At 43.4% G+C, this 15,563-nt stretch overlaps 1 protein-coding gene across 1 annotated transcript in view; it reads left to right on the forward strand.

Moving 5' to 3' along the window:
* Positions 1 to 646: 646 nt before the first annotated feature.
* The window catches only part of Dna2 (DNA replication helicase/nuclease 2), a 30,910-nt gene continuing 15,993 nt past the window's right edge, over positions 647 to 15,563 (forward strand). Inside the window, exons 1-6 of the mRNA XM_051186812.1 lie at positions 647 to 729; positions 2,336 to 2,518; positions 3,649 to 3,832; positions 5,791 to 5,936; positions 13,282 to 13,413; positions 14,429 to 14,648. Coding sequence (XP_051042769.1) covers positions 653 to 729; positions 2,336 to 2,518; positions 3,649 to 3,832; positions 5,791 to 5,936; positions 13,282 to 13,413; positions 14,429 to 14,648 — 942 coding nt within the window. The 5' untranslated portion in view covers positions 647 to 652. The remainder of the gene's footprint in view (positions 730 to 2,335; positions 2,519 to 3,648; positions 3,833 to 5,790; positions 5,937 to 13,281; positions 13,414 to 14,428; positions 14,649 to 15,563) is intronic.

Below are 15,563 nucleotides of genomic sequence, written 5' to 3' on the forward strand. Positions count from 1 at the left end.
TACAGACTGTCTCATAAAGTGAACAGCCACAGGAGGCGCTGAGTGTTGAACCACTGGTCTCCCCACACTTGCACACATACAGGTGTGCACACATGTTCAGAAATCAGAATGGAAGAATGTTGAAATTACGAAGTGGCATCTTTTAAAAGATTTGTGTGTGTGAGTGTGTGTGTGTGTGGGGGGGGGGGGGCTCGTGCTTGGGCACATACGGAAACTCAGAGGACGACCTACCGGGATTGGTTCTCCGGGCACCATACCACCATGTGGGTTCCAGAAAACAGGTCGGCCATCCTAGTCACAGTCCCATTTACCAGCTCAACCGTAAACTGGGCATGGTGAACATTGCAGTTGAAAGCCGGAGACAGAGCATTGCTGTGAGTTCCAGGCCAGCTTGGGATACGCTATCTCAAATATAAAACACGAGGCGTGTGAGCCAGACTGGCTCACTCAGGCGTCCAGTCACTCAGGGAAGGCGGGAAAGCGTCTCCGGTCCTGCGCGGTGCTTCCCGGCACCGAGAGCGCGGGAGCCGCTGGCGCGCAGGGCTCCTCCTGCGCATGCGTAGCGCACTGGCCGGTCTCTGGCGCTGTGAGCTCTAGGCGCCGCGGTCGCCTCACTTAGCTGCTTGTCCCGGGCGGCAGGGGCCCGGCAGGGATGGAGCCGCTGGACGAGCTGGACTTACTGCTGCTGGAGGAGGGTGGTGGACCGGAGGCTGCGTCGCGGGAGGATCTGTGAGTGAGCGAGCGAGCGAGCGAGCGGGCGGGCGGCGGGTGCAGCCTTCCCTGGCTTTAGCCGGAGGGTTTGCCTCTTCTGCGACTGTTAAGTTAGAACCTGGTCTTGTGTAGCCCAGGCTGACCTTGAGCTCGCTGTTTTCTATAGGATACCTTACCAGTGCCATTAATACGATGCATTTCATTTTATTTTTTCATTTGCGTGTGGAGGTCGGAGGAGCACCTATGGGAGTTCTTGCCTTTCACGTGGGACCGCGGGAGCCAACTCCTGTCTTGCCAGCATTCGCCTTTAGTCATGCGAATCATATTATTAATTTACGTTTTGTGTGCATGTGTCTGATTTTAGAGGCATCTCCCGGAGCTGAAGTTACTAGCAGTTGTGAGCTTTCTGGTGCTGGTTCTGGGAATTGAACTCAAGTCCTCTGCAAGAACAATACATCCTGTAGGTGTCACCACTTACCTCAGGAAACTCTTGGTGTGAGGTTAAGTGGAGCTGTTGAGTGAAACATTTACAAAGAATGGATTGTGTACCAGCTGAAGGGATTGGTAGGGGAAGGAGGAAGGCATTCATTCATTCATTCATTCACTCAACTTACTGATTATTGAGGCAGGGTCTCTACGTAGAACTTTCTTTGTAGACCAGGCTGGCCTTGAATGCACAGAGATCCTCTTGCCTCTGCCTACAGAGTGCTAGGATCAAAGGTGTGTGCCAGCATGCCTGATAGCATTTGATGTTTTAACTGGAGAGAGCAGGTGACTTGTTAATGACTCCAGATACTCATGGGGCCCTGGAGTGCTTGAGATTCACAGTTGAGACCAGCCTAGGCATGAACTGGGAGACCTTTCTCTGGAAAGCCGAGGGGGAGTTTTCTTTCTTTACAAGGAGAGGGAGGCTACCTCTTCCTGCATCTGTAGTATGTTGGACTAGATTTCTTTAGTGGTTGGGGGAAACCAGCATCCAGTAGACCTAAGCCCTTCAATGCTGTAAAGACTAGTGTGATTGGCAGCTCCTGGCAGGAATTTTGATAACCTGTGCTGCCCTCCCCAGCTCCCTCCCCTTCTCTCTCTTTTAAGCAGTAATAGGGATGAGGCACAGGCTGGCAAGCAGGCGCTATGCCACTGAACTGTGTCCTGCTCAGCATATCAGTTAGTTGGGAAAAATCCATCTGCCTCTGCTGAGATTAAAGGCATACACCACCACCACCACCTGGCTATTTATGTATGTTTTACAAGGAGGGGAGTCACTTTTTGTTTTGAAATGGTGCTTCATGTAGTTCAGGTTAGCCTAAACTCCCTACGTATCTAAGAATGACAGGAATGGTTTTCCTGTCTTGACTTCCCAAGTGCTGGGATTATAGGCATGAGCCACCACACTCAGATGTTTGTTTAGTTTATGCATTGCTGGGGGGGGGGTTGTACATGTTTGTCAAACACTCTACCAACCAAGCTTCAGCCGTAGTCTTTATAACAGGAATTCTGGCCCCGTGTTTTTGTTTGGTTTAAGGTTTTTAGGAAAAAAAGAAACTTAAACTAGAACGCTGGCTTCCAGATAGTACAGTCAATCAGCTCTGTTCTGATAGGATAGTTTTTATGTTTTCCGCTTTAGACTTCAGAAGAAGGTGAAAGCTTTCTTTCCTAAGACGGTCCTGAGCCAAGGAGAGGATAACCGATACCTGGTGCTAGCTGTGGAGACTGTGCAGAATGAAAGAGGAGATGAAGAAAAACGTCTGTTCATCACTGCGTCGGTGGAACAGGAGCGGGAAGAGCTGTGCATCCTGAGGAATGGCTGGTGACTGGCACTTGACTTTGAGCAGTGATTGTGTGGTCTAGTGGTGGTTTGTTTTTGCTTGCTTTCCAATACAGGGTCTCATGCAGTTTAGACTGCCGTCTAACTTGCTTCCCCCCACTCACCTCCACATGCTGGGATTCCTGGGAGCTCCAGTCCAACACTAGGCTATCATCTGAAAGCCCATCAAGTGTCTTGTATGGGTTAATTATTTAAAAGGAGGTAGAGGTAGTTCAAGAGGAATAGTGACTGCCACCAAAACTCACAGGCAAAGTTTGATGCCTGAGACCCACATAGTGGAAGAAGAGGACTGGCATCCTCTCCACCCAACACGTACACACAAAATAAATATGTTACAAAAGTCAAAGAATAATTCTTAAGGGAGACAAAAAGGAATATTTTAGAGATAGTTCAGTGGCTGAGAGCATTTGATGCCTTTGTAGGAATCTGGGGTTGGCTCCCAGTGCAGTTCACAAGTGCCTGTAACTACAGGGATCTGAGACTCTCTTCTGGTCTCTGATCTCCTTGGGCACTGCATACATCTGTGCACATACAATCGAACACATGCATATATGCCTAAATAAAATAATAATAAAAATTTTAAGAAATGAACTGAGCACACCTTTAATCCCAGCACTTGGGAGGCAGAGGCAGGTGGATCTCTGTGAGTTTGAGTCCAGCCTGGTCTACAGAACTAGTTCCAGGACAGGCTCCAAAGCAATACAGAGAAACCCTGTCTTGACAAAACAATAAATAAATAAATAAAATAATAAATTAATGAAAAAAAAAAACTTTGTGGCTGTTTGCCTGCATGTATATATGTTCAAACACCATTTGTGTGCCTGTGCCTGTGGAAGTCAGAAGAGGATTTTGGACCCCCTGTATTTAAAGTTACAGACAGTTGTGAGCCTTCTGTGGGCACTGGGAACTGAACTCGGGTCCTCTACGAGGGCAGGTAGTGCTCTCAACCATAGAGCTGTCTCTTTAGTGCCCCTCCCCTTACTTAAATGAAATTTAAGACCCAGAGGTTTAGAAATATTTATTCTTCAGATACAATACTCAGTGCTTCTGGGTGTGTTTAACTGTGGGGACCTGGATCATACATTACTGCTTCAACCTTGCCTTTTTTTCAGGTGTTCGGTACCAGTAGAGCCCGGGGACATCATTCATTTAGAGGGAAACTGCACATCGGAGACTTGGATAATAGATGATGACTTTGGATATTTTATTCTGTACCCAGATATGCTGATCTCTGGCACAAGTGTCGCCAGTAGTATTCGGTGTATGCGAAGAGCTGTCCTGAGCGAGACTTTCCGGGTAAGTGACTTCAGTCCTCACACAGTGCTTTCCTCTGCTGTGCCGAGTCTGGGATCCAAGGCCTTGCTCTGCCCCTGGGCTGTATCTTCAGCCCCTAAGGGGCCCCTCACACTCACTAGCCACTCAGTCCTCACCTGATTGCTTTACAGAGGGCAAATGGGCTGCGAACACTTGTGTGGTTTGCCCAGAGTCACATAACTGGTGATTGCAATGTTGTGCTTTACACCAGGTATCTGGTCCTTTGAATTGAATTTTACTTAGCATTTAATAGCAGTGCCTATCTCTGCAAGTGCATGACTAGCTCTTTTCTTCTTCTTAAGTTCTAGGACAATTTTTTTAGATTTGAAAGAAAAACTTCACAGGAGGTAAGCTGTAATCTCAGTAGCTGCCCAGGAGGGAGAGAGAAAGCCATGCTGCTTGAGTTAGGCCAGTGTGGAGGTTAGTTACATGGTAGACAAGCAGCCACAAGATTGGGCAGGGAACTTTAGGAAAATGGTGAAGCCCAGAGTGTTACAAAAAGCATGATAAGAAAGAGGTAGAAAGGAGAAAGGAGCCTGCCAGTGGTGGTGCACGTCTTTGATCCCAGCACTCAGAAGGCAGGTGGATCTCTTGAGTTTGAAGACAGCCTGGTCTACAGAGTGGGTTCCAGGACAGCCCAGGGCTACACACAGAGAAATCCTGTCTCAAAAAAGGAACAAACAAAAAAACCAAAAGCAAAACAAGAAGAAGAAGAGGAAAAGTTATGTTTCTGTGAGTAATTCAGGGAAGTGGGCAGACCCATGCGGCTACACACCTGCTGCCTCTCAAACATTGGGATTAGAGCCAGGTACCACCTGCACTTCCTTGCATCCAGCTATTTTTTTGTTTGTTTGTTTGGGTTTTTTGTTTGTTTGTTTGTTTTTGAGGTAGTTTCTCTGTGTGGCCCTGTCTGTCCTAGAACTCACTCTGAAAATCAGGCTGGTCTTGAACTCATAGAGATATGCCTGCTTCTGTCTTCCAAGTGCTGGGATTAAAGGCACATCTGGCTGTTTATGATGTAGGTGTCAGGAATTGAACTCAGGTCAGTAGGTTTGTGGGTTAGCACTTTTACCAGCTGAACCATCTTGCTAACTCTGAATAATGTCTTTTACTTGCAGGAGTTTATGATCCATGCCTTTAAAAAAAAAGAAAAAGTTTATTATTTTCAAGACAGGGTTTCTCTGTGTAACAGTCCTGGCTGTCCTGGAACTCATTCTGTAGACTAGGCTGGCTTTGAACTCACTGAGATCTGCCTGCCTCTGCCTCCCAAGTGCTGGAATTAAAGGCATGCACAACCACCACTTGGCTGCCTTTTTTTGGGAGAAGGCAGATTATTAAGTAATAGAGTACTCTAAAAATATTAACTCTTTGAAAATATCTTGGAGTTTTTCATAGTGAATTAAGATTATATTAGGAAAGGTTTTTGTTGTTGCTTTATTCATTTTCCTAAAAGTATGGATGTTTTGTCTGCATGTATATCTGTACACTGCTTTTGTACCTGGTGCCTCTGGAGGTTAGAAGAGGGCATTGAATCCCCTGAGACTAGGTGGACAGGGGATTGTGAGCCCCAAAGGTAGCTCATTGACAACTCTCTCCTACTGATATTCACTGGTCTCTCCTCTGAGGCAGAGTATTGCTCTGTGGGCAGTATAGTCCATGGCACACAGTGGTCAATCTTGGCTTGGAGGTAGAGGTAATAATACTGTGGCTACCATATCCCACAAACATTTTATTCTGATGGCAAGAAGTTAAGTGCCTTTGCTTTTCTTCTATTTAGAATTATCTCAACTTTTATATAAGTCTTTCGCAATCATTACTTCCATTCTGGGAAAAACATGAAAATCACTATGAAGCCAACATTTGTCTTAGTTCATGTTGACTTCATAACCATTGTGTTAATGTGCTGTAGCATGAGATGTGCTAATGACTTGTTTTAATAGGTCTCTGATCCAGCCACTCGACAAATGCTGATTGGTACAATTCTCCATGAAGTGTTTCAAAAAGCCATAAGTGAGAGCTTTGCCCCAGAAAAGCTGCAAGAGCTTGCTTTTCACACTCTCGAAGAAATAAGGCATTTGAAGGAAATGTAAGTAACTGTAAGAACGGCAGATGCAGTCTCATCCAGTAACTAACTTCTTGCCTAGAGTTCAGGTTTCTGGAAGGAGACCCTTTGGTATGAATTAGCATAGCCAAAGTTCAGCCATCCTGCTCACAGTACCCTGTGGTGTATCTAGGCCACAGGGACTCTTGGGTAACATTACTAAAATACCCCACACATGTTCAAGCAGGGAGTCTGCTACATAGATACTTCAACTTTCCTCAGAAACGGACATAATGAGCACTGTCTGGGTTTGGAAGTAGGAAAAGGGAGCATTCACATCCAGTTTTGCTAGTTTAATGACTTAAAAAGTCTGAAAAGGGTGATATTTTTGCAGATTTTTTGTGGTTTCTCACACAAAGATTGGCCTGTTTGGGAGGCAAAGGTAGGCAGATCTCTGCAATTCTGAGGCCAGCCTGGACTACATACTGACTTCTAAATCAGCCAAGGCTATACAGTGAGACCCTGTCTCAATAATAATAATAATAATAATAATAATAATAATAATAATAATAGTAATAATAGTAATAATAATAAGTGAAGGAAAAGAGGGCTAGGAAGCTCAGCAGTTAAGAGCACTTCCTGCTTTTGCAGGTGTTAGAGTTTGGTTCCCAGCACCTGTATCTGTCTTATCTACAACTCCCAGGGATCCAACACCCACTTCTGGCCTCTAAGAATGCTGCCTCTTGAGTGTTGGGATTAAAGTTATACGAGCCACATCCAGCTTCCACTTTCTATTGTGAGACAGGTCTCACTGAATGTGCAGCTGGAGGATTGACAAGGCCCAATGGCTGTTAGCTTAGGCTGGTCTCTAGCGTTGTCTTAGGTAGGGTTTCTATTGCTGTGAAGAGACATCATGACCTTTATTTATTTATTTATTTATCTATGGTTTTTGAGGCAGGGTTCCTCTGCAGCTTTGGAGCCTGACCTGGAACTCGCTCTGTAGACCAGACTGGCCTGGAACTCAGAGATCCACCTGCCCCTGCCTCCCAAGTGCTGGGATTAAAGGCAAGCATCACCATAGCCTGGCTGAACTTGGCAACTCTTATAAGGAAAACATTTAATTGGGGTGGCTCCCTTATAGTTTCAAAAGTTCAGTCCATTATAATGACGGGTAGCATGGTGCCATGCAGGCAGACGTGGTGGAGTAGTAACTGAGATCCTACATCTTGCAGGCAATAGGAAAGGGGCTGAGACAGTGGGCAGTATCCTTAGTGTAAGAAACCAAATCCCGCCCCCATAGTGACCCACTTCTCAAAATCACTCCACACTCCACCACTCAAAACCACTCCAACAAAGCTACATCTCCTAATAGTGCCACTCCCTACAAGGTTATTGCAGTGCCTGCGCTCCAATTCTGTTCCACGAATCGGGCAAAGGCCTAGAGATTGAAATAAAGACAAGACAGCGGGTCATTCATTCAATGGCAAAGTCGGAACACCAAATGCCGAATGCCTTTTATTGAAGGGCAAGAACGGGCTTAAATACCGACTTATAGCACAGTGGAAAATTACAGGAATTTTTAGGCTTAGCTCCTCCCTACGAGGTGTGTGTTGTCACAGGGTGTGTGTCATCAAAACGGGAAGAGTACCAACAAAAGCCTTGGGGCAAAGAGTTCTGGCCAACAGCTTCAGGCTAGCTCAAAGCGCCTCAGGGGTCCATGCAGGGCCCTACAGGTCCCCCTTTCTTTTAATATAAACTAACACCTGCTTAGGTAGCAGAGGACGTCAGCATAATTCCTTACCCGTCATTGGAGAGGTCACCCAGGCCCGTAACCTTCCTGCCTTAGGTTGGATATTTGCCCCCTCTGCCTTACCTGTAACTGGTGAATAGTTTGTCAGCCACACTTGGGCAGAGGCATTTTCTCTTGAGCCAAAGACAGTATCTGTCTTGTTAGAAAGTTGGCCTGGGCCTGTCTAATGCTGTGGCAAAGTAGCACCAAGTGCAAGGGCTACAAACCCCAATGTTCTACCCACAAATTGAAGTCCTAGTAAAAGGCCTTCTGCAATGGCAAGTGGCACTCAGGTTTCATAGACGTTAATGATCTGCATGGCTAAAGCATGTGTATAATTTAAAAACTGATCACTCCAGGATTTCTGGAGAAAAATGATGCATTAACACAGATGTGTGAAAGACAGAGCAAGAAGCCATATGAGCTTCTCACAAAAATTCAAGAGTTCCTATAGGAGGTTACTTTGTAAATTTAGTTTAAAAATGCCAATTTGTACTAGATAATCAAGTGTTCTTTGGGTAGCTAAGGCTTAAGCCAAATCACCTGCTACTTGATCCACTGTGCTTGCAGTATTTTCAGATTGGGAGAGGGCTATGGTAGAAACTGTTGCTTCAGTGGTGAAGGCAGCACTGGCAGCCGTGATCCTGGAATCTCCTTTCCTCTCTGCTGCACACCCGGGATACGTGGCCCACGACAGCTGTTACAGTCGGCAGACCTGCTGAGAACAATTGAAACTTTCTCCAAAATTAGTAGCATTAGTCACAACAAAAAGAATGGAACCAGAATACAGTGCCTGAGATGAAGGTGAAATTCTTGTACTTTGGATCAAACTGTAAATTTATAGCCTCTTGATCCAAACTATAATTAATGGTCAGGAAAAAAGGCCACATATGGCTACTCAGACCCACAGGCATCAGGATGGGTAGATTCTTGAAGACCCATCGGACCTTCTTTCTGGCTGTTACAATCACCATCCCTCCGCATATGGCGAATCAGCGGCTCAGGCACCCAAACAGGGTTATCTGCATCTTGTGGAAAGATACAAACTGACCCTCGTGCCCATACTAGAACTGGGTTGGGGCCGCACCATTTTCCAGTAGTGACATTCTTCCAGTCAGATGACCGAGGGCGCCAATGCCTGTCAGCCGCAGATCGAGCAGCACCATCAATAGTTAAAAAATTTAAAATATAAAGGACAAGAGAAAGGTGATTATGAGGAGACCCTGTAAACTCCCCCTTTTTTGTTTTATGAAGATAGGCTTTAATTGTGCGAAGTGCATGCTCCATCATGGCCTGACCCTGAGGATTATAAGGGATACCTGTCTTATGTGAAATAAAAAAATTTTTGCAAAAAGAGTTAAAACCCTGACTAGTATAAGCAGGGCCATTATCAGTTTTTAATTGTTTGGGCATTCTCATATAAGCAAAGGCTTGTAAACAATGGCTCTTAACATCCTTAAGCCTTTTTCCAGTATGAGCAGAGGCAAATATGAGATGAGAATGGGTATCCACAGATACATGAACAGTTGTAGTCAACCAAAGGAAGGAACATGAGTAACATCCATCTGCCAGATATCATTAGGCGTGACACCCAGAGGGTTAACTCCAAGGTATAGAACAGGTAAGAACTCTGCACATAGGGAACAATTCTTAACTATATCAGTAGCTTGGTCTCTAGTAATTTTAAAATGGAATTTAAGTGACCCTGCATTAAGGTGGAAGGTTGTATGAGCTTTGCAAGCTGCTTTATAACCAGACTCTCTCATCATCATGATGGCACTGTCTGTTTTAGTATTAAAATCAGCAATGGCATTTCCTTCACTTAAAGGGCCAGGCAAATCAGAATGTGCTTGGAGATGTCCTACAAAAATTGGATGGGAGAGCCTCCATAGTAGGTTTTGTATGGCTAGTAAATGTTCTCGTACACAAGAGACTGGAGCTATATAAGCAGCAGTTTCTAAGGGAGCCAATATATGAAATCTTTTGAGGACTGATACCAGAATATAACAATTGATGACCCAGGTATTGATAGGGAAATTTTTGTTGCACCTTTTCTGGGGCTATTTTTAAGCCAGCTAGTTGAAGATTATGCTGCAATTCCCCAAAAGCCTCATTCACTTCCTTAGAATCCGGGCTAAAAGAATATCATCCATATAATGTATAATATACAGGGATTGAAATTTCTCTCTAAGTGGCCAATGATGCATAAATTTGACAAATAGTGGGACTATTGGCCATTCCTTGAGGCAACATCACCTATTGATATTTCTTATAGGGCTCTTTAAAATTAATAGAAGGAAATTTTCCCAGCCCAGAGCGATCTCCGGCTCTTTTGATAATTAATTTTTAGATACAACAGACTGAGGGGCCACCTTGTAGGAATTTACCCAGCCCTTTTCCTTGTACATAACCTTGGTCAGACAGCATATTTTTAACAGGCTCAGTAGTAAGGACTGCTCCCGTGGCCTGAAGCACATCTCGCCCCCAAAGATTAACAGGGATATGACTTAACACAAAAGGCTGAAAAAGACCTTATGTCCTTCATCATCATTTAAGAAACTGAGTACTACATTCTTGAGCCATAGCAGTTCCTTTTGAAATGTCCTGGTTGTCCACATCCAAAGCAACTCTTTGGTCTGGCTCCTCCATTTTTCTCCCCTCTTTTCATGACTGAAACTATAACCTGGCCCATAATGTGATGACCATCTATGTCCCGACATATGTGTATATAGTCATTAAGACTTTTGGCCTTACTGGGACGTAAAGCCTCTTTACAATACTTGTTTGCATTTTCGAATGCCAATTTTTTAACTATGGGCATGGCATTTTCAACATCACCAAAAATGCGACCTGCCAGCTGTAGGAGGTGGTCTGCAAATTCTGAATAGGGCTCAGACGGTCCCTGCAATACCTTAGATAGTTGATCTCCTGCAGCCTTTTTAGGCAGGGCTTTCCAAGCTCTAGGAGCAGTAGCAGCATTTTGAGCATAGACTGCTGGGTCAAAAAGAATTTGAGCTGCAATGGTAGCACATTGACCTCCACTTGTAGTGCTCGTGAACATATCTAAATTTCTAGCAGGAAATCCGGCAGCAGAATTACTTTGTGCGGTTTTCTTGCAAAATTCTTGAAATTCGCCTCTCCAGAGCAAATAGTCATCCCCACTCAACACAGCTCTACAGAGCTGCATCCAATCACTAGGGGTGCAATTTAACGCTGTGAAAGACTCAAAAATTGTGTAAAAGGAGCATGAGGCCCATAAGAAGTGACAGCCTCTTTAAGCTGTTTTATATCCTTAAAATTTAATGGGCTGTGCTCCCTAACCCTGTTATCCTGAGGATCCACTGTCTAAATCACTGGAAACACTTGTCTTTCCTTTTCTAAGGCTTTTACCTAGGTTATTAAACCTTTGTTCTAAATCTTGTACTTCCTCAAAAGTCCTATTCATCTATGCCATTTCTTTTACTTTATGGGAATGAATTCTTTAGCAGTCTTGTTTTAATCCTGGTGCCCTGTCTTTTCAATAGGGCACTAATTGCCCACTGAATATTTCCTTACAGTTACTGGCACCCATCCTTCAATACACCCTCATTCACTTACTTTTGCTGGCCGGCCTTCGAGGGCGATCTCTTAGGTGATCCTTTCTTTCCCGATCTCGGTGGAACCTCCACTTGTAGCCCTGCACTACCATCTCTTTCACGAATCGGGCGAAGGCCTAGAGATTGAAATAAAGACAAGACAGCAGGTCATTCATTCAATGGCAAAGTCGGAACACCAAATGCCGAATGCCTTTTATTGAGGGGCAAGAACGGGCTTAAATACCGACTTATAGCACAGTGGAAAAATTACAGGAATTTTTAGGCTTAGCTCCTCCCTATTAGGTGGGTGTTGTCACGAGGTGTGTGTCATCAAAATGGGAAGAGTACCAACAAAAGCCTTGGGGCAAAGAGTTCTGGCCAACAGCTTCAGGCTAGCTCAAGGTGCCTCGGGTCCATGCAAGGCCCTACAGTTATGAGGGCCAGTTACATTTAAAATGTCACAAGCTTGCAATTCTTCTCAACAAGTATTGGAATCCTAGTCATATCCTAGTCATGTGTCACCATGCCTAGTTTTATGAAGTGCTGGGGGATTGAACCCAGGACTTGCTGTGTTTTTGGCAAGCACTCTACCAACTGAACTACATTCCCAGCTCTTCGTGATTTTTTATTAGTGACATTCTTTTTTTTGAGACAAGGTCTTACCCCAGCTAGCCTGGAACTTGCTATGTAGACTAGTCTGCTTCAGAACTCACAAAGACCCATTTGCCAGCTTTGTGTGAGGAAAGGTAAAGGATTACTTGAGACCAGGAGTTTCTGGCCAGTCTGGGTAATACAAGGGCACCTTATTTATTTATTTATTTATTTATTTAAATTTAATTTTATGTGTATAGGTGTTTTGCTTGCCCATGTTTGCACCACCTGCATACAGGTGCTGGTGGAGGCCAGAGGAGGATGTCAGATCGCTTAAAACAGGATACAGGTGCTTGTTAGCTGCCATAAAGGTGCTGGAAATTGAACCAGGTCTTCTGAAAGAGTAGCCAGTGCTCTTAACTTCTGGGCCATCTCTTAAACACTCACCTTTATACTCTACTGCTTGGTTTTAGGAACAGCGTCTTCTATAGTTTTTTATTTTTTAATTTCAGAAGTGTAGTACGGACCAACCATTCAGATTAGAACTGACACGGATGAACCTGGAACACATAACATGAAGTTAGATGTCAGGTCATGTTTAGTTGAGTTGTATTTTTTTTTTTTCCAATTGGGGTAAAATATAACAAAGAAATTACCATCTTAGCTAGACCTAGTTCATGCTTGTATGTCTACATTCAAGAGACTCTAATAGCTCCAGGCCAGTCTGGTTTTCTGAAGGGAAACAAAGAATATATTTTAATTATTTTTCCTTGTAAAATGTTTTAAGGTTTGTGTGTGTGTGTGTGTGTGTGTGTGTGTGTGTGTGCAGATGTGCCTCTGTGCATTCAGAGGTCAGAGTTCAGTTTTGTGAGTCACTTATTTCTTACCTTTATGTGAGTTCTGGAGATGGAAGTTAAGTTGTCAGGCTTGTACAGCTGAGCCGTCCCTGATTGCTCTATTTATCTCATGTTAGCTTGCTGTAAACACCATTTTACTATATGTACCAGGGCTATATAGCACTTGATATTAGGAGTGTGCTACCAAGTCCACCACAGCTGACACCTAAGGGTGGGGGGGGAAACAAACCTGGGCTCAACCCCAAAGACTTAAACATGGAGAGAATGTTCTGAACCTGTGAATATTTTAAAGCTGAGCTGTGCTTTATTTATTATTATGTTTGTACCACATTTGGAAACATCCATTCATTAACCTGTTTCAATATTTCTTTCTCTCTTTTTGAGGCAGGGTTTCTCTGTATAACAGCCTTGGCTGTCCTGGAACTCACTTTATAGACTAGGCTGGCCTTGAACTCACAGATATCTGCCTGTTTCTGCCTCCCAAGTGCTGGGACTAGAGGTGTGGGCCACTACCACCTGGCCTCATTTATATTTCTTGTATTTATGTTTTCTTACCCAATTTCCATTTTTCCCCTCAGGTATCGATTAAATCTGAGTCCAGATGAAATAAAGTGTGAAGTTGAGGAGTATCTTCCTTCCTTTTCTAAGTGGGCTGAGGACTTCATGCAGAAGGGCCCTTCCACTGAATTTCCTCAAATGCAGCTCTCCCTGTAAGAAGTGGATTTTGTTTATGTGGTGTTCAGATTTTTAGACAGGATTCTTTTATGCTTGTTTATTCAGTTATTTTTGTTTGTTTTGGTTTTTCGAGACAGAGTTTCTTTGTATAACAGTCCTGACTATCCTGGAACTCTGGCCTTGAACTCACAGAGATCCACTTGCCTCTGCCTCCTGAGGCACCAGCAGGCCTGACTTAAAGGTTAAGCTTCTATAATTTATCATCTTGTTATTGTTTTTCATAAATTTTCATCTACAGTATCTTTCTATGACCAGAAAGAGCTAATGAGTAGAGAATTTTATTTTCATTCTAATGTTAGTCAATGTCACTTCATAAGCACTTTCACTGTTAGAATAGCTTTAATTTGCTTCACCTTTTTAAAAAAGGATTTATTTGTTTATTTATTGTGTATATAACATTCTACATTCATGTATTCTTACATACCAGAAGAGGGCACTGGATCTCATTATAGATGGTTATGAGCCACCATGTGGTTGTTGGAAACTAAACTCAGGACCTCCTGAAGAGCAGTCAGTGCTCTTAACCTCTGAGCCATCTCTCCAGTCCCTTGCTTCGCCTTTTATGAATTTTTTTTTTTCTCTTGTGACATGGTCTCCCATTATGGTCTTGGCTGGCTTGGAACTTACCATGTAAGCCTTGAACCAACAGATCTCCTGCTTCTGCATCTGGAGTTCTGGGATTAACAGCAAGCACTACCATATAAAGCCTTAAAATGATTTTTGGAAAGCACCTCCTTACACCACTGTGATTCTTTGACAGTTGTTACAGCCACGGGGCTTATAGCAGCAGCCTGATATCAGCGTGTTGCAGGATTCAGATCAGTCACTTGCCAAAGAACATGGCAGCTTTTCTGTCTTGTGATGCCAGTAGTATACTTCAGAATATAACAACAAAACCCCCAGCAGCCAGAAGAGATAATTGTGTGGTTGTCAGCTCTGCAGGTGTGGAGTGAGCTGTGATGTAATTAAGTATTCTGTGTTTCTTTTTAGGCCAAGTGATGGTAGTAACAGAAATTCATCTTGTAACGTTGAAGTAATAAAGTCACTGGATATTGAAGAAAGCATTTGGTCCCCTAGGTTTGGATTGAAGGGCAAAATAGATGTTACAGTTGGTGTCAAAATACATCGAGATTGTAAAACAAAATATAAGATAATGCCGCTGGAGCTTAAAACTGGCAAAGAATCAAATTCTATTGAACATCGAAGCCAGGTATAAATCTTAAACATTTGTAGGGTTTAGGGTCTTTAAGCATACACTGTTGTTTTCTTAACCTTCATTCAATTCAAGTAGTGTTTTTGTTTAAAGTTGCACTTTTTAATTGGTAATTGTTATTCAGTGTACTCAGCTTATTTTGTCAGTATTTACATCCTCAATAGGAAATTTTCTTAAGCAAATTAGTATGAGAGCTGCCTTGGGGCTGGGGAGAGTGCTCTGCAGTTAAGAGTACTGGCTACTCTTCAAGAGGACCCAAGTTTGATTCCCAGCACCCACATGGCCCAAGTTTCCTGGCCATGGGATCCAGCAGCCTTGTTTGGCTTCTTCAGCCACCTGTACGGTACATAGACATACTTGCAGCCAATATATCCATACACATAAAATAATACAATTAAAAGATGAAAACAGCTGAACTTGGGAGCCATTCAGGCCAGGTTATAATGCTAAACTCCCTGCCCAAGCAGATACCAAGAAAAAGAAAGAAGTGAATGTTTCTAAAACCAAATTCTTACTCCTGTGTGTGGGGGAACTAAATGTATTTGGAAATTCTGCCAAGTACATTGGCTTATTTAAGGCAGACTTAGCTTAGTGTTTCATATGCCTCGCTGACCATGGAACATTATCTATGTAATGTTTACCTAGAACATTACCTACGTACCATTTCTTTCACCCCTAGTCCTTCAACTTTTTTATTTTCAACTTCCATATGATTGTTTCTATCTTTTTCTTTTTTGGGGCAAAGTCTATATTTAGTTTTAGCTGTCCTGTAGCTTGCCATGTACATCAAGCTGGCCTGGAACTCATGGAGATAGATCCTTTTGCTTCTGCCTCCCAAGTGTTGTGGTTAAAAACATGCATTGCTATGCCTGGCTTGATTATTTTTTAATTTGTTTTTATTTCATGTGCTTG

This window comes from Phodopus roborovskii, unplaced genomic scaffold (genome assembly GCF_943737965.1).
Source record: "Phodopus roborovskii unplaced genomic scaffold, PHOROB, whole genome shotgun sequence".
Lineage (NCBI taxonomy): Eukaryota > Metazoa > Chordata > Mammalia > Rodentia > Cricetidae > Phodopus > Phodopus roborovskii.